This window comes from Orcinus orca, chromosome 7 (assembly GCF_937001465.1).
Source record: "Orcinus orca chromosome 7, mOrcOrc1.1, whole genome shotgun sequence".
Taxonomy (NCBI): Eukaryota; Metazoa; Chordata; class Mammalia; order Artiodactyla; family Delphinidae; genus Orcinus; species Orcinus orca.
The window spans coordinates 98,518,397-98,544,848 of NC_064565.1; the positions used below are offsets into that span (position 1 = coordinate 98,518,397).

The 26,452-nt window shown below is 36.3% G+C and overlaps 1 protein-coding gene across 3 annotated transcripts in view; it reads right to left on the bottom strand.

The window, feature by feature from the left end:
• The window catches only part of ABCA12 (ATP binding cassette subfamily A member 12), a 180,100-nt gene that overhangs the window by 91,016 nt on the left and 62,632 nt on the right, over positions 1-26,452 (bottom strand). For all 3 annotated transcript variants that reach the window (XM_049711887.1, XM_049711889.1, XM_049711888.1), the window contains 8 exons: positions 20,566-20,657; positions 18,455-18,552; positions 15,619-15,795; positions 13,680-13,858; positions 9,943-10,055; positions 5,453-5,528; positions 1,660-1,778; positions 537-643 (listed from right to left, as the gene is read on the bottom strand). In XM_049711887.1, coding sequence (XP_049567844.1) covers positions 537-643; positions 1,660-1,778; positions 5,453-5,528; positions 9,943-10,055; positions 13,680-13,858; positions 15,619-15,795; positions 18,455-18,552; positions 20,566-20,657 — 961 coding nt within the window. The remainder of the gene's footprint in view (positions 1-536; positions 644-1,659; positions 1,779-5,452; positions 5,529-9,942; positions 10,056-13,679; positions 13,859-15,618; positions 15,796-18,454; positions 18,553-20,565; positions 20,658-26,452) is intronic.

Here is a 26,452-nt window from a genome sequence, read left to right on the forward strand (position 1 = left end):
CACAACTACTAAGCCCACGTGCCACAACTACTGAAGCCCACACACCTACAGCCCATGCTCCACCACAAGAGAAGCCACCGCAATGAGAAGCCCACGCACCGCAATGAAGAGTAGCCCCCGCTCGCCGCAACTAGAGAAAGACCGCGTGCAGCAACGAAGACACAACGCAGCCAAAAATAAATAAATAAATTAAAAAAAAAAAAACTAGGGACATTTCAAATTAGGAATCAAATTTTTAATGCTTTTTCAAATCGTGTAGCTTAATGAGACAACTACATCAGGAGCTGTTCCTTTACGTATTGCATTCTGTAATTAGTCTCTTATGGGTCATTTCAGACAGAGATATCCACTGATTAAAAACAAAATACAATTATGTAACACCAGAACTCTTGTCACCCTTTTTCTAGCATTAATCTAGACTCAAAATAGAACCAGTATTTTAAAAAATACAGATTTAAAACTTAAATTACAAATATATCTTGCCAGAGAATTACAAGAAGTTTTTGAGGTTTTTTTTTTTTTCTTTCATGGCTTACTTTTGATTTCAAGACTTCAGGAACTGGAGGGAAGTAATCCTCATAGGAACCATTTTGAAGAAAAGATTTTTGAAATCGAATTGTAGAGTGCAGCAGTCTTAAATTTTCTGTAAAGGAGGAGAAAAGAATTACCTTATGTGAACTGCAAGGTCATCTAGGAAACCTATTTGAAAGACACCTTTATCCTAATTTACTACTAAGTTTTTTCTAAGATAATAGCCTATTTCAATCTAAATATAAAATGAGTGAAAATTTAATCTTTCCTTGAACCATGGAGACTATAGAGTTCATTATTTTTAAAATATTCATAGATATTCTGCTTAGAGATAAAAATATTTCCAGCAAAGGTGCTATACAGTTTTGGTTCTTGGTGAACTGAACATGTTTTTATTTTGGATGTACTATTAACTTGAAGTGTTTGAGAAAGAATAGGTTGTATAACACTGTGACACAAATATGCCCTTCCAACCTTGATTAATTCATGTCCGGTAAAGAGAGACCACACTTAAATACCTGTTGTGCTATTTGCTTGCTATTAAGTCTCAAAAAGCTATTTTGGTGTAGGAACAGTGAATGTATATCTCCTACAAAGTGTAAGAAAATAGATGTTTTATCTTTAAAAAAAGGAAAAAGAAATATTTGATTAAATGCAATCTTCATGGTTAAAGTGTGTAAGGATCAGAAGTAAAAATAGTCTGCTATAAAAATGCCTTTCTTTATGTAATTTACATCTGCTTTTGGAAGTCTACATTATCCTTCTTCATTATTTTTTGACAACTAAGATTATTGAGGGCATAGAAAATGTCACGGAGGGTTATGTGAGCTCCTAATTCTGGAGACTTGGAAAGTTTATCCAGGTGGCCATTAACACATCTGTTATCCGGCCATTATACATTAAAGTTTGTCCAGGTGGCCAGGTGGTACTAGCAGCAGGGACAGGAGTAATAACATAATAATATGATTAGACAGTCCCTTTATATATCAAACCACTGAAACAGATGCATATGGAAACTAAGATTTTTAAATTTTCTTTCTTTTCTAAGCCAACATCTTATAAGATTTACTATTTTAGAACAAAATTACAAACCATGAGTAGCATTTTGACTCTTAAGAAGAGTATTACCTTTTGATCCCCTGGCCAAATTGTCAGTGACATTTCTCACACATGCCAAGTACGGAATATAAGGACTATCTACTGATATATTTAAGAGGGCATCTTCAAAGTTTTCCAGTATTAGGAGCCTATAGAATTAGAAAAGAATATATAAATTAAGTCATATAAAAATAAAGCAAAGCCATTTTGTTGAGATCATGTGAGTCCCTAGTTGTTTGGCATTGGTTGATTTGAGCATTGAAGCACTGTGAAGTAGGACATCTTCCCCCATCCAGCCCAGCTGCACAATGACAGCACTACTCTGGATTCTCTAAGTATTTACCTTTTCCATGGGCATTATCTCTATATTTAATTATTTTAATATCCAATCATAAGTGATCTTAACATCATTTCTAGGCACATTTACATGAAAGAAAAATCACTGGGCTAGGGTTGCCAGATAAAATACAGGAGTCCCAGTTAAATTTGAATTTCAGGTAAATAATGAACAATTTTTCAGTATTAGTATGTCCCATGAGTCTTGTATGTCTCCTTCCCCTCCCCTCCCCTCCCCTCCCCTCCCCTCTTCTCCTTCCCTTCCCTTCCCTTCTCTTCTCTTTTTTCTTTTCTCTTTCCTCTAAATCTGGCAACCCTCTCTCTGGGCTTCAGTTTCCTCTCTTGTCAAATGATCTGCTAGATCCCTTCCACATATAATATTCTCTAAATAATTTAAATTCATTTAACTGTGATTAAAAAGAAATGGTAGAATCCAAATGAACAATATAAGTTCCTTTTCTTTTCTTTAAACAACCAATTCAGAGTTCCCAAATTATCCACTTTCTGGTTTCCTTTCAAACTGACTGGCATGTGAGGACATAGTCTAAGATTTTTGAGGCATACATATGTGAGTGAGTAAACATCTGTATGTTACGCATGCCCTGTCACTTCAACTGTGAGGCTGCATCTCTACTCATTTTGTAATTTCTTCCCTTAGTGTCTACTATTGAATGTTATGTACAGCAGAGATAGAACAAGTATCAATGGTTTATTTGGGAACCATCTATTTTGAATCAAACTGCACGACAAATTAACTAGTTCTATTGGATATTATTTTAGATATAAGTCAAATACTAATGGAAGAGACTTATCCTGGCATAGCTAGTAAACATGTAGGACAATGTTTGCATTAACACTAAAGAAGTCTTAGGGTGTTTACATGTGGGTTAATGACACTGGATATTTGAGGAAGTTTAACAAGAAAAAAAAATCTATGGCAAGAAAAGTCCCTAACTTGGCAGTCAGAGCCCAGTTAATTGGTCAGATGGCCGACTCTCATTTAAATACAACCCACAGCCTCCATGTTTAAAAAAATTGCACCCATTCCTGAGGCTTCTTGTTTTGTTTAGGCATTTCCTTGACCAGAGACTCTCCTCTCAGTATTATCTCTCTTTCTTTTGTGTTTGTCTTCCTCTTTGTCTTAATCATTATAGCATTGAGCCATTTCCATTCTGGTGCTGTGCTCAGGGGCAAAATACTGGTCTACTTTTCCAGATGAAATGGCACAAGAATGGTGAATGGTAAATTTTCAAGCTTTAAAAAGAAGAATGTTGGGCTAAAAGTGACCTTGAAATATCATCTAAGCATTATCTTAGTTCCATAAAGAACATCTGATTGCCAAGATTTTTGAGATTAGATTTAAGATACACCAAAAATTAAGATACATATGTGCCACTGTTTTGGCATAAACATCCAAGTATTCCTTTAAACGGTTTAATTTATGTATTCTTTATATAAAAATCTCACCTACTTCTCAAGAATGGTTACAACTAAAGATGAGCTTACGGATGTATGCATGCATGTGTGTGCACGTGCACACACACACACAACACAATAAAAAATAATTAACTTTAGTGCAAAAACAGTGAGAGAGAAGAGCTTTGAGGAAAAAAAAAATTTTGAGCAGCTTTCTTTAGAAAATTCTGGATCATAAACATTTTTATCTCATGCCAAGTACTGCCACTCTATGATTATTTTAAAGTGTGGAGGGAAAGGAAGTCCAAAGATAAGAAATCCCTTAATTGCATCAATCTCAACAAGAGCCATCTTAAAAGTATTGAATTCTTTCTAATAAACTGTCAGCTAGCTGTCAGTAACCAACTACATTTGCTGTGGAATTTTCAGGTCTGAAGCGCTAACATTATCAATGCTACGGATACCCCAAGGCTCTGATAAAGATACCTGGCTTCAGCAATAAGCATCCAGTTGTCTCAATTCAGAGGTTTTTTAAAATATATATATATATATCTTTATTGGAGTATAATTGCTTTACAATGTTGTGTTAGTTTCTGTTGTACAACAAAGTGACTCAGCTATAAGTATACATATCTCCTCTCTCTTGAGCCTCCCTCCCACCCTCCCTATCCCATCCCTGTAGGTCGTCACAAAGCATCGAGCTGATCTCCCTGTGCTACAGAGAAGCTTCCCACTAGCTATCTATTTTACATTTGGTAGTGTATATGTGTCAGTGCTACTCTCTCACTTTGTCTCAGCTTCCCCTTCCCCACCGTGTCCTCAAGTCCGTTCTCTCCAACTGCGTCTTTATTCCTGCCCTTTCACTAGGTTCATCAGTACTGTTTTCTTAGATTCCATACATGTGCATTAGCATACGGTATTTGTTTTTCTCTTTCTGACTTACTTCATTCAATTCAGAGGTTTTTTAAAAAAATTATTTTTCTGGCTATACAGAGAATGTGTTTAAAAGACTTGATTATTTGGGACATGGAATCCTGTCTGGGGTAAAATTGCCCAGAGCTGTGAGATTGCTCTTGGGAGAAGTATCTGGTTCAGCCACCTTAGAGGAGGAGAGATGTGGGAGCAGAAAGAGGAGGTGGTTATTGATGGAAGGATTTTGCCTAGAATTACCCAGAGTTGGAGAACTTCTCATTGAATAATAGAAAGTTTATAAACAATTGCATAGATTTTATTTTAGAAAAAGAAATGAATGGTTAAAAGCAAGTCCTACTATTTGTTTTTATTTGTACACATTTCCAATAGCACAAAAATATATCCTTTGGGACTAAAGTTAAAGAATTTCAATAGTGTAATTTATCAGGCCCAAACAGCCTTTTACATAACAGGCCACCTAGTCTCTAAATTTGCCTTGAACTATGTGCATTTACTTCAGTCAGCTTCTACCATAACTATTACAGTTACTTCAGAGAACTGTTTACATTAATGGTCATTAGAAGCTGAGGTAACTGCTGTTATTTCCACTGCCTATGCCTGAGACAACGTATTTACATGCCCCACAAAGAGTCCAAAATCAAATTACCTATAAACAGTTTTGGCTACCTGAATACTACTGAAGCAAACAAAGTGTGCATTACCTTGAGTGAGCATACAAAATATTTTGATTTTTTAAAACCGAAATAAATAGTAATGTAAAAAATTGGAGACTTCTACATCTTTCATGATGAAAGACCTGAAAAGAGTTGGAAATTGCGCCTCCAGCTAGATTTTCCTCATAGACATAAGGTAACCAATCCAGACAGAACATGTGGGATCTAGTTATACACTCTTAGAACTGAAAAACAGATCCTCATGTTGCATTATCCGAAAGTATCATTGAATAATACCAAAAAACAAGTTTCAACTTTACTGCACTTCAACTGTATCTTTTTCTTTGGTCAGTCAACAATTGATTTTTCTATTCCATGGCATTAGATACTGATAAAAGAATTATGTTTATGAATTGTTTTGATTGCTTATTCAGCCAAGTTACTTACGAGTTTAGAAACAAACCAACAAACCAACAAAGACTTACTGTGCAGCCAGGCTGCTTGGGGATAGAGACTGTCCATCTTCCTCACTCCACACATGTGTTGTATTATCAGAGCCACCTAAAGTGATAATATTTATATAGGAGAATATTTAACATTTCTGTAAAGGATTTATTTTTCTAAGCAAAAATCATCCCAGGTCAAATTAATGGGAAAAAAATGCAGGAAGTCTGCAGAATTTTTCTCCAAAGGATTTTACAAGAGATGTCTAAGCTCTTTCAGTTGGAAACATTTAAGATATTTATAGGAAATAGATGCCTACTAATTGAAATAATTCCAATGGTCAAGCATATGCATTTCGAACAAATTATTTCTCTGTGCATCAAACCATTGCACTATTTTATCCTAAAACCTGTATGCATAGATGACTCTTAAATATCATAATGCAAATTGACTACCCCATGACTTCTTAATCAAACGAAGCCAATTTCAGTCTTACGGGTCACTGGATTTTTTTGTTTGTTTGTCTTCGGTTGTCTAGAATGTAGCCGTAGGAAACATCTACCATCACTAATCTATATTTTCTATCTTTCAAAAAGCAGCCAGTGATTTCAACTGAATGCAGCCGTGAATGCAAATTGGCTAACGTTAACAGAACCATTCTGAGTGGTCTCAAATAATATGAAAGTTTGGAGTGTGGAAGTCAATCACTAAGTTGGGTCTAATGGAAACCATATGTGAAGATCTCATTCAACACAGAGAATTGTCCCTAGAAGTTAAACAGGTTCCTTATTCCGCTTGCTGCATAACATTGTATTGTTAAAGAGTAAGCGTGCAACAACATTCACATGCAAAATTGAAAATGAAATACTTTAAACAGCTACTACATAAATAAAAACATCAGAAATCCAGTGCTTTCATTCGGCCCCTTTAAGGAAACGGTATTACTTATTTCAGTCTTCCCTGTAGACACTACTAATTCCTTATAAATAATCCAGTAGTTTTAGTGCTGTCATTTTTTAACATTGGTCTAACCATTTTCAATAGGATATTTTATTGCCAGCTTTAAGGCTTCTCCCATTGTCTCTAGTTCGCGTGTTCTAAAGCCTTCTAAGAAGGTCCTAGCACAAAACTAGGAAACCATCTGTACTTTTCTCACGCTGATCATTTTGTTTAAGCATGTGTGTAAAAGACTCACAGAATTAAAGACCTCCTTGCCTACGTCTGTATCAGTCATGTCTGAGTAACGTCTGCTCTGTCCCTAGTGTCTGGCAGAGCGACTTTTTCAGTTTTCCTCTCTGGCAGAAGGGAGTTCTCTGCTCTGCTCAGGATGCTGCTAAGTATTACTGCTCTAATGATAGCAATGCATTAGTGAGTGAAAGGACCAAGAAGAAGATACCCAGAATAAATAAACCTAATTAATAATGGTAATACCTATTATTTATTGGCAACCATATAGAGAATAATCCAGGATAGGACTCTGGAGCCTTACGCTTTTGCAGTGTAAAAGTATATAAAACCATTTTCCCAAGATCACATCTTGCTCACTTTGAATTCCTATGTGATGCTGAGCAACTTCATTAGCATTTGTATTCTATATGGTTATGGAGTGTCTCTTCCTCATCACGCTATTCAAATGAATAACTAATAGAAATTAACTTTATACATATCAATTATAGGCTTGACCTTGCTGTTAAGTATGGACTTCTCCCTCTGGCCACTTTTCATTCTGGACTCTAAGGTGTCTGAGAAGAAATACTGTATTAAATAGGCTTTAATGAAGTGGAAATTGTTACAGACCTTTAAAAAGTCAGATGTTACTTTATTTGTAGAATTAGGCATATATAAAAAAGGGTGCCCAAAGACATAGAAAGAAATCCAGTGCACAGATAGCCTCTTTCACCAGTAAAGATTGCTTTCTGCTTCTAAAGATGTAATTTCATGTAATTTACTATACTTTGCAAAACAGCAAACTTCAATGAGCCAAAAAGGTAATCTTTGCTCTCAAAACTCAGTTTTATAAATGAAAATAGTAAACTGTGAAGTAAGGATGCTCAGTGGGGTAGAGCTGAGAATCAGACTCCTTAAAACAGGAACTTAGGAGACAAGCTCCTTCCCAAGTGTTTATTAGCATCTCCATAGCATCATGGTTGCTGAGGAGGCTTCTGAAAAAAACCTTGAACTATGTTCATAACCAGGGTTGAATCAGAACTAGACATGGGGTGGGGAGGTCTGAATTAGAAATAGACATGTGGTGTGGAGAGGAATTGGGCAATGGCTATCAAAAAATGTATCATGTGAGAAGGAATCTGACACAAATAGTCAAACTCCATCAGCGGCTGAAAGTGGAGCCAGTTCTGAGGTTTGGTGGTGGCAGGTACTTGTGTGAGCTATCATAGTGTGTATATGTCCCAGACGGTAAATATGAGTGAGGCCATCTAACAAAGAGCTTGGGGACCTGGCTTTGGGCTTAGACAGATCTAGGCTCTAAATCTCAGTTCAGCCACTTGCTGGATGTATAACACAGGCAAAGTGCCCAGCCTCCCTTTGCCCCAGTTTCTTTGTCTGCAAAATGGGATAATAACTATCTCTTATAGAGTTGTTTTGATGATAGAAGGGACTTAAGATAATAAAATATTTATCACTGACACAAAAAATACTACCCTTTTATTTTTTCTTTGAAAGAAGGAGTGAGACCCTCAAAGCTATCTGAGCCCTGTCATGCATTAGAGAGGACCCAAGCAACTCTGCTTTAAGAAACCAGTCCACTCCAGTTTACTGAGTGTAAAGCCAAGGGAAGAAGTATGTTCACAAATACTGCTAAACACCATGGAGATTAAGCATGGGTGGCTTGGGCAACGTGGCAGATATCTGTACTTCAAAACAAGTTTGAGTTTCCTGAAGGATTCTCAGAAATACCTGGAAGGATTTTTCAAAGGCCATGAAATTTCTGCTCAGGCAGGTAGGTAGGGGCTTAGGGTTTAATGACTTAGGAATTGACATTAATGCTACTGTGTTGGTATCCTCAGACTGATAAAGTCACACGTGTAGGAAATTAAAAAACAAACAAATATAAGCACATCTAATTTAAAAAATAAAAGCACATTTCCTTGATGTATTTCCTTGTCATCCTGACTATCCAATTGCATGGCTTAATACATGCCAAAATCATTAGCATATTCATAGACATGAGACATGGCCATTGTTAAGTATTGAAAATTGAGTTAGTTATACTGTTCAACAGAAAAAAGTGTTCTGCTGCCTCAGTTAATGACAGGTTCTTTTGCTTCTAAGGCACTGAGGAGCTTCTGTCCTTTGTAAAAAAATTTTCAACTTCATCACTCTACTTTACAATTACAAGGTGTGAGTCTGAAGATGAAAAGGAAAAGAATGGTAAAGAGAACTTGAAGTTCTCAAGTCTTTAAAATGAAAATATAAAAATATACAGAGGAAATAATTAGTGTCTTTTACTATACTGTCTGGTTTTCTGGTCTGGACTTTTTTAAAAGTGCAAAATTTTTTTTTAACCTTAATGTTCGTCAAGACCATTGAATTTAACAGCAATCAATCTTGCAAGCTAGTCATTAATTCTGTAATTGATGATATAAAAAATGTTCTAGACTAACAGAAATTGGTATCCAAGTGTATGTTAGAACCTCCTTCCAGAAGTCTTCAAAGCCTTTCCAAACCTGCTATTCATATGAAAACTAATAAAGACCTTGTAATAAACAATCAGGTTGTGACCTGATGCTCTCAGGACACTTACCAGTAATCCAAAGGTAAAGTCTACATATTTAAAAGCTGACAAACTCAGTTGAGAAAGCCTATTTCTAAATTCATTCAGGAGAGGTAAATGCTAACGAAACATTTTACTTGGGAAGTACGGATTTATTCCTTATAGCCCTTAATGTTTTGTCTGTATATGGCTGTGTGTGTGTCTGTGCATTTCCATGTGTGTGGTATATAATGCTATCCTCTATATGCAAAGGTGATTTTTTTCTGATTCACTAGCAACATGCTATAGTTTGTCTTATACCTATAAGTGACAGTAGAGCTATACTGATCTATTCACGCTCTGACGTCCATCATGCATTTTCAAGATGGTTGGTTGAGGGGTGTATTTTTACCAAAGACTCATCCTGATTAAAAAGACAAAATTTGAAAATGAGGGCAAAGATACTGCGATTCAGTGTAGGCTTTTGTTCAAAAAGTAGTAGTAGAAATCTACTTGCTGAGGCTTACTCCCTTACTCTGATATTTATTTTTCATACCAACTATAAACATAGCTTTATAATATAGCTAAGAGAGATCATTTTTACCAAAATAAAAATCCTAGAAAGTCACAGCCTCTTTTCTGGCCATTTCTCCTTGTCTCCACACTTTGGTTACCTAAAGACCCAGATTTAGTTGTAGTTTATGTCTCTACCTAAGAATGATACCATCCATAACTGATTACTTCTCTTTTTTATTTTTAATGGAACTGAATACAGAATTGCAACACAGAATTGAATACAGGAAGATGGTAACATAATACCTTGAGATGGGGAGTCCAGAGTGTAAAGCAGATGTTTAACAGATTTATGGAGAGCTCTGAAACCTTCATTAGTTGTAACCCGTGGATAAACCCTCTGCACGGCCAGCAGCACACTAACAAGTTGAAAAACAATTAAACCAGATTGTATTTCAAGGTTTGCAGACAGAAACAAAAGGTTATTCAAGGAGAAAATAGCTACAGTATAGAAAACTATTCTTATAAGAAACAAGATGCTGCTTTTGTCGTCTAATTACTTGTTTGTCTGTTTATGCACAAAATCCCAACAAAGTGTTCTTGAACCAGACAGAGCACTTCACCAGTTCCAGGATTCTAAAACCTAAAAGGCCTTAAAGTAAGAAGTGAACTTCATGTCAGTTTTTTTTTTTTCTTTGTTAAGACCTAAAAATAAGTGGTTAGAAATAGAAGCTTCCAGTGAAAGGATACTTCTTTTTTGTTTTTAATTAAAGGAAAAAATTAAATATTGAAAAATTATTTTCATTAAAAATCAAGCCCAGATAAAAGATCCAGTTTCAAGAATAATTATTAATTAAGCATTTGATAAATATTTATCTTTACAAAGGTAAACAAATGGTAATGTTTTTGAAGAAAAAATGGAGCTTGCCCTAATTAAAGACTGCATTCTATCCCCTAAATGGCCCATAGGCACTGCTCCAGGGGTAGCTCAAAATTAATATCCAGACTAACTGGCACTGTCTTCCTATGAGTTTTACGTTACTAATAAGATGGGCGGTCTACACTGATGAACAATCAGCAAATTCACTTATGCTGGAGTTCATTCCATATTTCCAAAAGACCAACTAGTGACTTAAGAAATGCCTTTTTTTATCCCCTTATTGTCATTAGCATATTTTAAAAATGTTAGCATTGTACAAGTATGTCTGAATTTCACAAATAACTGTGAGGCAATGCTTTAATATACATGAGTAGTAACTTAAAAGGCTTTGTTAAGGATTTGCCACTGTGAAGTTACATGTAATACATACGAGGTGATAGTTTTTCCATATGTATCCTAATCAGCTGAAGGCTCACTCCAGCAACAGCATGTGCGTATACTTCCTACCATATTTTTGGAATTTTTAATATTTAAATTAAGGTCATTTTAATTTTAGCTCCCTAGCTATGAATGAAAATATTTAGAGAGCTAAGAGTATCCTCTAGTTTCTAGTAGATATGTGTCTATATATAAACATATATATATTTATAATTTTATTTACTTCTCTAATAGTTCCATAAAGTCATTTTCATTTGTTTTGTTTTATAGACAGGAAAACTAAAGTTCAAAAAGTTAAATAACTTACATGAGGTTATCCAAATAAATAGAACTGGTTCTGTCTAATTTCAAAGTTCATGTTCTTTCCACTTTATGTCTTACCTCTGGCACTTTGCCCCAACATGGCGGGGAGGAGGGCAGAACATTTCTGCACTGAGCCCACAGCATTGTTAGCTTGTTTTTACAGCTGTGCGCTTGGCCATAGGGGCATGGCTGTACTTTTTTCATTTCTGCTCTCTATACATAACAGTCAATACCTCAGGCATTTTTATATTTGCCCCCAAGAATCTCCTGGTTCTCAGACTTTGAGTTACTTCTGAACCCTGGTCACCGTGGAGACCAGTTAAATGTTCTGAGGTTGTAGATCTCTGCCAGCCTTCTCCCAGCTTGGCCTTCTGCTTGACTCAGCTAATCTGTTGTCCCAAAGTAACACCTTCAAAGACTGAACACTTGGCAATCTCATTGTAACTGTCAGCATTACTGTTATTAATATAATTAATAAAAATGTCAGAAGACTTAATTCATCTTTTTCTAACAAAACGTGACTTAAAAATGACACCTGACCATTGTCCTCTCTGAAATCCTTTAAACTATTGATCAAAATACTTTTATTTCACTTCACTGATTTTGTTTTTCTGTCCTTTTCATCATACACAAATGGAAGTTATCCAAAACAAGTTTCCTTATATGTAAAGGTAATTTAAAAAGGAGTTTTTGTGATTCATATCTCAGCACAACTTCTTCCTCATAAATGGTGAATATCATGTATGCTTTTTCATATACAATTCTTGACTTTTGAGATTACTCATTTTTGCTAACCTCTGTCATAATCTTAACATTATATAATCTGGTTTTGGTGACTGAACTATATTACAACTTTGTAAAATTGCTGGTGTAAATAATCTCAAAACCTTTTTATAGGGTTTATTTGTCCATATTACTTGATCAACAAAGAGTAAGATAAACCAATGATTTGATGATAAAATACAGTCATTTGTGAAGAATTTACAGATTTTAGTGATACTGTTAGTTTAATAATAATAGTAGGGCTTCCCTGGTGGCGCAGTGGTTGAGAGTCCGCCTGCCGATGCAGGGGACACGGGCTTGTGCCCCGGTCCGGGAAGATCCCACATGCCACGGAGCAGCTAGGCCCGTGAGCCATGGCCGCTGAGCCTGCGCGTCCGGAGCCTGTGCTCCGCAACGGGAGAGGCCACAACAGTGAGAGGCCCACGTACCGCAAAAAAAATAAATAAATAAAATAAAATATAATAAACATAATAATAATAATAGTAAAGAAGATTTAACTTTAAAAAACTAGTGTGTATTTCCTCTTTTATAAAATGGGGATATCTGTAGTCTCAATCTCAAAGAACTGTTGTGAGAATCAAATGAAACTAATGCAACAACATGAGGGCTTATTATAAGGTCTTTGAACGAATATAAACTCTTGGAAGCTTATCAGAGAAGATGAGAAAACTCTTGTGGTGCTTCAGACATTAGCGATGGAATCCACTGTGCTCTTAGTGACATATTACAGAGGCAGTCTGGGTTCTGGGGTTAAAAAACCCAGGTTCAAACCCTCCTAGCGGCATGATCATCAAATATTTAATTCTTATAACCTTCTGTTACCTCACTTATAAAATAAATAATAGTTCTGTTGTAAGTTTCAATGTGATATATATAAAGGGTCCAGTAAAGTGTCTGGCATGTAACAGGCAGTCAGTAACTGCTAGTTGTTAATATAGTTGTTGTTTTGTTTAATGCACATTTCCAAATTAGCTGGACAGCCAAAACCTAAGTATGTGTCCATCAAACTCTGAATGCTGGCCATGCTCAGATCTCTTTTATGAGGAATGCAGGCTTTAAAAGGGTTTCTTCTGCAAAATTTTTCAAATCTCTGTGTCATATGTGTCAAATAAAGCCAACCCAATATGCAGGCTTAAGCTGGCTGCACCTGAGGGAGGCCAAACCCCTTGGGGTGGCTTGGTGTAAACTCTAGCCAATGGGGTTGTTTTTTACTGTGTAGTACCAACCAAAACCCAATGAAATATTTTCTTCTTGAACAGTTAAAATACTAGATGCACCGAGCCCTGGTTGTCCCTGAGTGAGCCTGAGTCAGGGTTCCAATCTACCATTGGTCCTGCTCTACCATCTTTCTCAGAAGTTCTGGGATAGCAACTGACACTATAGATGTTATGATTAGTGTTCATCCTTGTTTCCCCATAAACCTGTCAATAATCCTGATGACCACAATGTGTGTTTCTCCTTTGCTTAACTAATACACTTACTTTCATTGCCAAAATCTGCAATAAGGTGCTGAAGGATTATTTGCTGTGTTTAAATTACCTACCTACCAGTGATCCTACAGGTAATATTAAAAAAAAAAAAAAAAAGAAAGACTTCTTTATGAACAGTAATATTCCCCTTAATTCTTACTTTTTCTTACCTGTTTGCACTTCGAAGAACATCAAATAGATTGCTTAGTGTCGTGTCATTCCGGAACACATTTGGAAAACTGGAGAGAAGCTGCCACACGGCTGTCTGCTCTTGCACTTGTGAGAAAAAGGACAGCACTTTGACCATTTCCTGAAACACTGTCTTCTGGTTATTGGGATCTCTTGATAGCTTAAAAAATAAAACCACAAACAGGGTGAAATGAGACTTCAATATGTGTAACCACATGGCTAACTGCCTTTGAAAACATTAAAAGTTTAGATTTTCACATAAGTAATTCTTTCAGATTTTCATTCAGTTTGAAGTCATCTTTTACTTGGAAAAACTATAAACCATTTCAAATGTTCTTACACATAATTAGATTCTTTCCTATAGTTCCAGAAATTGGCATATTTAATGTTTGGTTAACAAAACTGTTTATACAAAATATTTTAAATTGTGTTTGGGAAATAAAAATTAATTTCTTAAAATAAAATTAGCTTCAGAGTAATATTTTTGTTTTTCTTTAGGATCTGGTGTAGGATCTGCAGACGTATCTTCTCTATATCCATTAGTAGACCTTAATTATTATTTGCATAGAAAACCCTTAAAAGTTATATATTTTACATTATATGGGTGTGAATATGTATATATACAAACATATGAAAATGTCTACTATTACAATTATACATACTTAACAAAATAAAATATTTCCAAAGTTCTGCTGGAATATAAGGAACTTCAGTTATAATAATGATTTAGAGCGAATATCCTTTGTAATAATCATATATTGTACTATAAGCAAACAAATAAATGAAAACCATGACCTGTACTTTTGCTCTGAATCACAGGACCCAGCTAATACCTTCATTATATTCCCACCCAAAACAATCTTCTTAATAAGCTCATTCATACTAGTAAAGTCAGGCTTTTGTTCTGTCTTAATTCAAGGTCTTTCACACTGAAAATGTGATTTTCTTCACACTGATATGTGATTTTCAACATATTCTTAACCACACATTCTACATGACTGCTGAGTTTGTTGAGATATATTTTCAAGTGCTGTACATTGGATTGGGGTTATTATAACAGTGTCTCTAGCTCATTTGGAAAACTCAGACTACTGAAGAGTAATCTAAGCATTCTGCACTTACTGACAATAAAATTCAGAGAATCAAGGGGAAAAATGTTAGATGTGGACATGTTTCATTTATTCCTGTTTAGAAAATTTTGAGAGAAGTCTGAATATTTTTATGAACTTTCATTGTATGTGGAGTTTCATTAAAAGAAGATTATCAGTAAAAAAAAAAAAAAAAAAAAGATTATCAGTGTCTTATTTTCACATCTTAATTTAAGACTAGCATAAAATGGTCATTAGCACTCCATATTATAAAGTTCTTGGTTTTAATGTATAGTATTTGGGAAAGAGGGATTATATTATTTCATAAAAAATCAAATTTGTAAATTGGGTTTGACCTTAGAAGAAACATTTTAAAGATTATCCATTATTCTAACTTCTGAGAGTTATAAGGCTCTGATAGTTTAATTATTAAACTTACATTGTATGCTGAGTAATCTCACTTAAATAAAATATCTCAGAGAAAACAGTCAATCTTCATTCATCATAGAGCAAAGTCAAATTTCATCTACAAAGATGTCTCCACATTAACCATAATGCAATATTTTTGGTTCAACATTAACATAATTTCAATCCTGCACATTTAAATAGCAAACAGACATATTACTTAGAATTAGACATTGTATGTGAATCTCTGTGCGAGGAATTCATGCCAAAGGTGAGCCAACATTTCAGTCAGCATTTCCTAGTCCATGTGGGCTATGAATTTGCTCTTTGATTCATTTTGAGTCACTTTGTGTATACGACAATGGAAACAATACACTTCTTTCTACTGTTCATGAGATCTTGATCATGTTAAAATATTTGCACTCACCTGAGAGAACTGGTTTGTTAGTTCTCGGAGAGAAGACTCTAAAAGGGTCATGTTGGACAGGCAAAATATGTTAAAAACATTTTTCCCTAGAGTGGTCCAAGAGAAGGCATAATCGGCAGTATATCTTGGATAGCTCTCACACAGTTCTCTTCGTATATCTTCTGAAGTCGAATTTTGCTGTAAAAGCAATGTGTGTGAGAAGAGTGGTATAATAATGTTAGTAAATATAGATATTAACATATCCTAGTCATCAAGGAAACTGACCTGTCTACATAATAGCCATTTTAAGGTCCTGCATTATAGCAACTATTAAATTAACACTAAAATACATTGGGTTTGCCCATGAAAAGTCACTGAGAGAATGTGTAAATGTGGTAACTCTTGTCATCTTTATGATTTAAAAGATTTGCATATGATTTTTTAAACTGAACACATTTCCTGTCTCTGACTAGACAACCTAAATGTACTAGATCTTGTCTCACAAAAATCTTCAGGCTTAAAAATCTTAAGCTTTTCCTGGACATTTAACAGCAGAGACTTAGGTGTCCTAATAATTTGTGACACTTCATGGGAAATTGGCCAGGATCTTTGGAAGAATTCCAAAAAGGAAGAGCTTCAGAGTCTAGTCTCAAGACCAACAGTGTTTGTTTAGAGAAGTGGAAAAACATGGATTATGTTTCATCTGCAAAGCAATTATTTCATTTAAGAATTATGCATATAAAGAAAAAAGAAAACACATATATGAAAATACATACAAGCATATAATTATCAAAGGCAATAATTGGAAAGCATTTTCATAATGGAAGTCCCCCATATATTTCACAGTACAGACTAGTTAACAGATGCAGCACTATTTTCATCTATAATATTGATCACATTCACCATTAAGTTGTTTAGATATTTATAGAGCCAATTACAGTTAGTTGCAATATTTAATGCATCCTTCCTAGTAATTAATTACTATAAGCTGTGAGGTGAGGGCTAGCTAACTTCATCCTCCCTTTATATCACAAAATCTACACTCTACCTTCCAGTGATTCAACTTCTAAATGTAATGAAACAAGACAGGCTCCACTTATTCCAGGAGATACTCTAAGTGCCAGGTCTTCTAGTCATTCATCCACATCTCTTTCTTAACATTACATATAAACTCACCCCAGAATGATTTCTCTACTTATTCTTGCAAGGGTTGCAGAAAGCAGTAAACAGAAAGAAAAAGAAAAAAAAAAAAAGAAAGAAAAAGGAATCAGAGAGATTGCTGACAGAGGCATCAATATGTGATCCTGATTTTTACATCCCTTTTCTGCTCCAACTACTCTGAAAATATGTATCTATACATAGAAAATTCATTTTTGACTTATCTCCATCGGATACATGACTCTGTGCTGCCTCACAAAATTCTGAAATTTTATTCCATATGAGAAAGAGAACACGGGAGTTTCAATACAATAAAGTGGTATTTTTGAGAATAGCACTGCTATTCTAGCTATTAAAGAATTTAACTTATACAATTCAAGGCTGTTTGCTTCTAGGAACCAATATAGAAGAAATAGAATGGAATAAAATAACTTTCCCTAGTTGGCACCCTAGCATGATTTGTGGAGGCTTTATACTGGAATTACGTGGGCACATGGTGGGGCTTCCTCAGCTACACAGGGTGCTTTAGGTACCTCAACTATTAAATAAACTAGACTTTCAAAATCTAGATTGGACTGACCCTGGAAGTCTTATATTTCAACCAGCACTGGCTGAATTGCCTTGATAGGTATGGTGCCTTTTCCTGACATACATTTTTGTGTTGTTCTTTGGCTTACTGACATAAACAAGTTTATCAAGATGCCTCAGTTATACAGAATGTTAATTCAAGGGGAACTAATAGACACATATTAAGCAGCAGTGGTTATGGTCACAGGAATATATGAATAAAGACCAGAGTTATGTCCCTATGTTTCAGATGGAAGAAACGTCTACTACATAAGACATGGATATATTATTAAAAATTCTTATGTGTGTGTGTGATAGATAGTCAGAGAAAGAGAGAGAGAGTAGTAGTCTCTCCATGGCAAAATATTAAAAACGATCTCCTCTTAATTTCTGAAGAGCACGTAAAGCAGGATTTAAATGTCCACCGGCCAGCCAAATAACTTAAATGTATGAATCTGGTTGGATAAAAGACAACAAGGAAAAGTGGGGATTGCAGCTGACAGAAGAGTACCTCTTCTGCCTAAAGGCATTCAAATTCAGTTTCTCAAAAGCCTTGTATATGTGCACACATACACATACAGCTCACAGGTCGCCAGTTTGCACCTCCGATAGAAATGATGTTTATCATCTTGCAATCTGGAATCTTAAAGTGGAAGACTGGTAAACAGACGGAAATCCATAGGTAGGCTTTAAACCACGCTAAGGAAAGGGATTTTATTACTTTGGGGAGATATTCTTTACAGCTCTAAGTTTTCCAAAAGCATTATTAGTATAGATGAGGCAGCAAGTCTGATGGGTGTTAAAGTTTCATCTGCTTTCATACAGTATTTTTTCTTTCCTGCTTCAGGAAATTAAAAGATCACATGTAATGCCACCCTATTTTTTACTAAATGAAAATCTTAAGTTCAACTAAGGGACTTAACAGGGAAGTAAATAAATATCCAAGACCTTAAGGAATTTAGAATGCCTCAAAATTAAGCTTTTTATGAAAGAGCTCCCAAGAAAAGAATCTCCCGGAGACATTACTCCAAATGGGAATACGCTTCCTATTTGGAAGATTCCTCTATTAATCTAAGAGGCATTTGTTTACCTGCTTTTTATTATGAGTCCATACAAAACTGAGTGAAATTACCTTTTCCAAACTAAGGATCCAGGCAAGCACTTGACTACCATTGAAAGTATATGTTCCATCACTTTCCAAATCAGAACGTGGACTAGGAAATACTGTGGCTGTTGTAAAAGAAAGAAGAGATTAGCATACTACACACACACACACACACACACACACACACACACACACACACACACACAGGCAGGTTCACATAAGAATCCATAAATATCACTTATGCTCTCATGTACTCCACAGCAAGAATATGCTCAAATATGCATCTTCCATGAAAGTTTCATATTGGCAAAAGGGCAAAGTCCATCAGTTTTTCCTTTCACATAAAACTGATGGTTTTGGTCTGCTTTGGGGTTTTTTCCAATCATTTTTGGATGTCATTTGCTTTCATTCCAGTTTATATCGTTAAACTTTATCACCAATATTATTGCCTAATAAACTGAGTCATTTCTGTTCAGGCCTAGAGGATCTGAGGTGCCTCCACTAGCTCCACAGATCCATCATAGCCAGCATCTGTTCAAAGGATCTGCCAATGCACATCTGGTGATAATGTTTTGTTTTTTTTAATTATTCAATTGGGAGGCTAAAATCTGCTTAGGATCATAAATTCTCTCCTCCCCAAAGTGGTTTTTGAATGGTGTTTCAGATCAAATAAATGGGGGAAAGCAATTAGTCCAGACTACAGTATATGCTAATTAAGTAATTCCCAAAGTGGCCTCATCCAGTACTATTTATAATGTGGCAGAATGTTCCTGGTTAGGAGCATTAGCTGGAAGAGTATGTTCAGATCTATAGCATGGATGTTCATTAAGCCAGTGTGTTCACTTTTATAAATTGTGTACAGAAATACTTTATTATCCTCACAACAAAGAATCTTAATATTCAAAGATACAGTGACCTAACATCAGTGGGGCCTAGGCTTTGTTAAAATGCTCACTGGGCTGAAGAATTTACCAACTGATTCCTCTAGACCAAAGCAATACATTTGTGAGATGACTGGCCAGGCTAAGAAACATAATCTGTGGCTACTGAGCAAAGCAAAGCTTACTGGACCACAACAGTATGATCTTATTTCTACTGTGCTGTAACCACTCAGCCAAACACCCAGAGATCATTGACAACAGCACGTTAACTCCTCAAAACCACTCACTGCCATATTCCTACTTCAATAACAAAGGACTTTTTTTCATTTGGTCCATCAACTTGTATTGGAATGTTAATATCATAGAATCTTAAATATCACATGGCATTTTTAAAGGTATTCCTTTTCTCCCCCATATCACCCATCATATTCTGACATACAGGAATCTTTGTTTTGTTCACTAATGTATCTTCAGTACCTAAGACAGTGCCTACATGATAGCAGGCACCCAATAAATATTTGCCAATGAATACAAAACAGTCCTGCTGTTTTGAGAGTTTACTCTCAATTTGTGGCTTCTAACGAGTGTCTCTCAAGACCATCTGCAGCAAAAGCACCTGGACATAAGGTTCAGGGAGCTCAGCCTGTGGGTATTCTGCACATTACTGTCTCAGGGCCACTGGCCTAGCTGTGAATGAAAGAAGTACACAGCATGCTGAATGACTGTGATGCTGAGTGGTAGAGTGGGAGGAAGAAAACTACAGCTAGAAGAGTCCCATCTTGGCAGCTGCTCCAGTACCAGGTCAGCTGGATGATGGGACAGGGAGGGCGCTTAACCTTGTTGGGCCTCATACTCCTCATCTGTAAAATATAAAGTTTGGACAAATCTCTGAGATTCTATCCAACATTTTTTATTGATGGGCATTCTAACCATCCCAGTGTTATCTCATTGCAGGCAACTGAAGAGTCCCTAGTCAATTCTGGGAAAGCGTGTAATTCTCAACATTATAATAGTACCATTTAGGGTTTTGCTCCTAGAGAGTGCTTCAGTAAGAACTTAATTTCCAATTATTCTCAAGACCTTTGCATAACTGCACCACCACACTCAGGCAACCATAAGGAAATATTTAGATCTCTTAGGGATATTCTAGGCATTCCATCTTTGTTTGAAAAGTTAAAAGTATAACTTTTAAAGATTAGACCTTTACTGGTTGTTCCAAAAGGCCTGTTCTAAACTGGGCAGAAGAGGATAGCTTACCCAGTGATGCGTGCCTTTTTTCTGGAACTTCAGTGCTCTGGAGTGATAAATTGCTGTCCTTCTCCAGGTTGGATGACTTTCTCAGAATTTCACTAGAGAAGAAAAAGCAAGAACTCTATAACTTTACTCACATTAATTTCAGTTACAGCAATGTATTATATGGTAGATTCCAGGGCTCTCCTAGGACTTTCAAATTTTTAATCTACTTTCTAGGATTTTAATGACAAAACTCACCTAACCATATACCAATGAATATATAAGGCCTCCTACAAGGTAAATTTTTACTCAGAGAAAATGGCCTAGATAAGGTTTAAAATACTTATTTTTTACTTCACTCTTATAGAAAGAAAAAAGGACTTTAGAGCTAAATACTGAAAATATTTATGATATATATCTTTTCTTTTAAAAAGATGGCGGATCCCAAATAGATGGTAGTCAAAGGGTGCTTCAGAGACTGAAATCAAGGTCTGCTTATTTGTCAACCACAAAAGAAAAAGAAGTTTTCTATGTTAAATTACAGATGGCATTTTGAAGACTGTCAAAGATGAATACTTGCAAGACCGATTCAAAGAAGAAGGAGAAGACACATTTATTGAATATCTAGTCTGTGCTAAGCACTGTGGTTGGTGTCATTACAGGTGGCACCAGGTGTTAAAGAAATAATGATGTACTCAGGGTTTTAATTGTACTGAGTGTATCAAGGCTGTAATGATAGCATGTGGTGCCAGCAATCTCTGCACAACATGGTCACACCAGCTTTTGGAAGAAAATATTATTGGACCACTCCACAATTCAGTAACCCTCTTTTAAAAAAATTGCTTCCTGTTTAGTTATTATTAAAATGGAAATAATCATATTTTCTTGAAAACTTGATATTCCTAAAGTAAGTGTCTAAAATAAATATATCTATTTCAAGAGTGAAATAAGTCCAGATGTCTGGAATGAATAATCTGAATTTTGTCTGATTGTTTATAAAAAGCTTACTTACGGTACCTAAGAATGGATATAAAAAGATAACAGTGGGAAAGCAAGAAGTTCTGCTTGCTACTGTGGTTTGATTTGACTTCCCTTTTTAGAAACAAGATCTGAGTCCTGGTTCCAGGATACTTTATGATTTATAATTGGGAAAAAAAAAATCTGTTTTTTTCCCAGCGTGTCCTTTTAATAAAAATGATAAGAAGGGGTGATATTTGTTTCCATTCCCTAGTGTTCTTCCAATATTCTCTATAAAATGTACTGGTTGCTCTAGAAGTTCTGCATTCTTAATGTATATTTGAATTATTCATGACCATGACTGTATTCCCCTAAATCTTCTTACATTCCTTATGCTGACTATTTGGATGGGAAAACTGTTCAGATAAAAATAAGAAATGACCTGAACCTTTTTCCTGCTCTCAAACAGAAGTTTTAGAAAGTTTGAGAAAGTCAAGTTCACTCTTCTTTTTCTCGACATTTTTTTAGTTCAGCTTGAAATACTGTAAGAAACACTACTGAATATCAACACATTTTGAAATAAAGGGAAAAACTGCCTTCATAAAATTTTTAAGGAATAGGGACAGCAACAAAAACCAAAGGGAGAGTGACAAACATCAAAAAGAAGAAAGAAGGAGCAAGAGAAAACAGAGACTTGAAAAATAAATGGGAGTGGGGGAGAAACAAAAAAGAGGTGATGGGAAATTAAGGAAGTGTGAGCTTGGAGAAGCAAAAGCTGCATCAACTCTACAGGGGACACCTTGCCCATTTCCCATGTTCAGATAAGAGCCCGAAAATTATTCCTTCAAATATTCTTTCAATGCCAAAACAAGTTCATCCCCTTCCCAGCAAGCTGCTGGCTCAACAGGTTTGAACTTGCTCAACAGAAAATGGCTCTTCCAGACAAGGAACTCTGGAGGCCTCTTTTCTAACAGGACCCGTCCTTGACCAGGAAGTGCCCACAATTACACAGTTGCCTACAAGTCCCATGTTACAGGAGTGGGGAGGCGGTTCATCTCCTTTTAGGTGGTCCCGGCACGGCCTTTTGTCAGGGAGAGAGCATGGGATCTCACACGTGCTTTGCTGGTCATCTTCCTGCAAATTTTCCCCAGTGTTGCTTTGTATTTACAATGTGTAGTGTCATGGCATGTGTCCTCTGCCACTGCTCAACGTAACTATTGTCTGTCAACTCTTAAAATGGAAACCACAAAATAAATGTGCAACATCAAGCATTGTGGGTAAAAAGATGAATTAAGGCTCTAAGTTGAAATACAGCTTACCTCCCCCAAGCAAAGGTAATTAGTTCTTTTTGACTCCCTATTAAATTACTAAAGGACAGGAAGGTATCCAGTCTTACTGAATTAAGTGTAATCTCTGAGCTTTCTAATTAGCTTGACCATACTTATAGACAGAGAACTCTATGCTTCTTAGAGTGATGAATGAGAACCAGTATCTTTTCCATCATTTTACACAATTTAAGCATTTTGTACATACTTACTTTATATAAATTTTAAGTGTATTATGTTTGTCTGTGTACCTATTCCTACCACTTTTCCATTTTAGGCCGTGACATCTTTGGAAGTAGGCACCATGATGATGCTCTTTTTATTCAAAACACCTAGCACGGCACTGAACCATAAGATAGGATGGCTGATTAAATAAAAAGAGACAGTGTTGCTGGGATGTAGAAGAAAGAACTTTGGAGCTGTTAGATATCTTTTGAATCCCAGCTCTGCCTCTTCCTAAAAAATTTCAGCCTCATCTGAAAATTACGAATGATACACCTATCTTGCAAGGCTGTTGTGAGTACTAGGTGAGATGTCCTTAACAAGTGCCTCTCTGGGCCCTGTCATCATAGGCACTCACCAATATTAACTGTCAAAGTGCCCACAAAGAAGATGGTACAAAGACACAGCCTTCACCATCGGTATGGAGCTGAAGCCCCATACTTATGTATCTATACTCCCCACATAATCTTACAATACTAGAACCTTCAAGATCTCTGGACACCAAATGGACGCACCCTTATCATTCATAATCTGGAACCAGTGAGCACTGGCTGGTGAGGTGGGAAGAGGGAAAGTACCTTACCCAGAATTCTGTAACCCTTTCTTCATTTTATTATTTAATTTCTTTATCAGTTTACTCATAAGAGGAATTTTCCATTTGAAGTAATGATCAATTTTCTCCTCAGACTGTAAAATGCTTGAGAAAAGTCTATTTACAGTGCACTGTGTTGGCAGACGGTAGGATGTTTAGCACATGGCAAGCACTGAATAATAGATAATAAAGAATATCACTTGGAAGAACTGAGAGCTAAGGAAGCGTCTTTTTTTTTTTAAATAGCCTGCCCTGCCTCCACTGTTGCACACCTGGTTCTGCAAAGGTCCTTGGAAGAGGAAACACCAGAGGTGGCACCACAGACACAAACATATAATCAATCTTACACTTTATCCACCATATTCATCCATAAACTCACTAACATTTATTAAATTCCCACGATATGTAATATAATGGGCAAGTCAAATAAAAAAAACAGGGATTGTAATACGTTAATCGTAATAGCTAAGTAAGGACATGCCTAGGGAATGATGACAACACATGACTGGGGGCGCTCAATTAGAGTGGTCATTTGTGTTTCTTACAGAGCGAGATCCTAGAATCATAACCTAATTCATGCCTCTTGCTACCTTAAAATCTTTTTCTTCATACTTTCACTAGGCTCGTGGTTTTCAACTGGGGGCAATTTTGTGCTCCCTCCCCTGCTCCCAGAGGATATTTGACAATATCTGGAGAAATATTTAGTTGTCACAACTGGACGGGAGTGATGCTACTGGTATCTAGTGGGTAGAGGCCAGGGATGCTACTAAACATTCTACAGTGCACAGCACAACAAAGAATTATCTGATCCCAAGTAGCAATAATGCTGAGATTGAGAAACCCTGCACTAGGCTGTGACAGAGAAGTGGATTTATTCAATGATGACTCTTCCCTAATCCCACTCTCTAGGACCAACTCAAGAGATTTAAAAATCCTATTCAGGAACTCTGAATAGCTCTAAGAAAGTCTCAGAGAATCTCTCTCATACTAGATGTCTCTGGGAGGTATATTAAGGCATTATACAAAATTTGGATGCCCCTGAATCCAGCATGTAGGCTCACCTGAGTCCAGAGAATTCAACCTTCTGGGTGAGGCAAGAAAGCCTGAGTCAAATCTCCAAGTGGCCCATGGCATCACTTTACTGCCTTTTACTGGACCCAGCCACATGTACAGTACCACGGAGATGGCTAAGGGCCTGCCTCTAAGATGCTGAAGAGGTAGAGTCTGCTTCTATGGTATTTACAGTGCTCTACTTTGAAAAGGAATTTAATAAGGGAAACATCTTGGATTCAAAATGTTAAATTTAAGATACCAGGAGGGAAACTAGGCTCAGAGTAGTTTTACTTCTTCTCAGACATGTCTACCAACAGTTACATTGGGGAAATGTCACATTTATAGATATCATTGCAACGGTAGGATTTATGCACTTATATTGAATGTCTCTGTATTTCCTGTGAGTGGGAAAGACTACCTGTGTGGGCGGCATCCATGTGTGCCATGGTAATTCTGTCTTTAAAAGGAACTGCTTCCAGGAAAGACACATATGGCAAATCCCAAAAAGAAAATTCTGACATTCTTTTTTTGTCTTTAAGGATTAAACTTTTTATATTTTTTCCCTTTTTCCCCAGACTTACAATTATACGGTAATGTAGTGACACCTGGAAAGAAGGCATGAAATCTGCTCCAGGCCCAGTTCTGATTCCAGCTTCAGATGACATTCATTACCGACTTTTAAGTACAAATAAGAATGTTGTAATGGCATTGAGGCCTCCTCAGTGATTTGATATGCTTGTCCTTCCTGACTCCCCCAAGAAGAAGTCATTTTAATTTTTTTCATTATTTTCTTCAATTTCATTCTGATGTTCATTCCTTCAGGGTCATCTATGCTTCAGGTACAACCCCTGCCTGCCCATGTTCAACATACACCTCTCTTCTAGGTAGCTCACTTACCAATCAACAATCTATATCATTAAGGTGTTAAGATTTAGAAATGCCTTCATATGTTGCTCTGTCCTAGGATTTTTTATACTCTTTGGAGGGACTTTGGAGATATAATGTATATCTGAGCTAATACATTTCTAAAGGCACCATGATGGGCAGATGAGGAAATGCCTTGGGGGTACAGGTGTATCAGAAGCACGTAGAATGTAGAGGAGGAGATAACACCACAGTAGCTTTCAGATGACCCTGTACATATTATGTTCTACCTAGCCCTGACACAGGCAGATTAATATGGCAACACTACAAGGGAATTTGTCATTTTGCCATCACAGTCAGCAGCAAAGCTACCTGCCTATTCCTCTAAACTGACTCTACAAGGGCCGCCATTGATTTCTTTCCTTTATTAAGTTCTGAGATTCTTTTTTTATGGCCTATCTCAAATACACCTTCCTCTAGTCTGGTAACCACCACCCTATCTGTCCTTAATGATCTTACTCACACAGATCTCTGGAGAACTCTTCTGATATCTCCCCACCCAAACCCCTCTCCACTCCAATAATATATCCAACAGTCAGATGCATATTCCTCAGGCAGAAACAATGTCTCAGGGTGTCTGTGTAACTATTCACCATTTGTTGTCTGACGTCCTGGGCACAGTGAGAACTAAACAAATATTCATCACATTTACCACGTCATAGATTAATTTACCTGTTTAGTAGTCTCTATCTCTCTCTCCCACTAGATTTTAAGTTTATATAGGGAGATGCCTTAGTCATCTATGTATCCATAGTGAGTTGCATTGTCTCCAGCAGGTGGTACACATTCAATACATTCTAACTCAATGAATTAACAATTTTGCCTGTGTGGCAGTTAA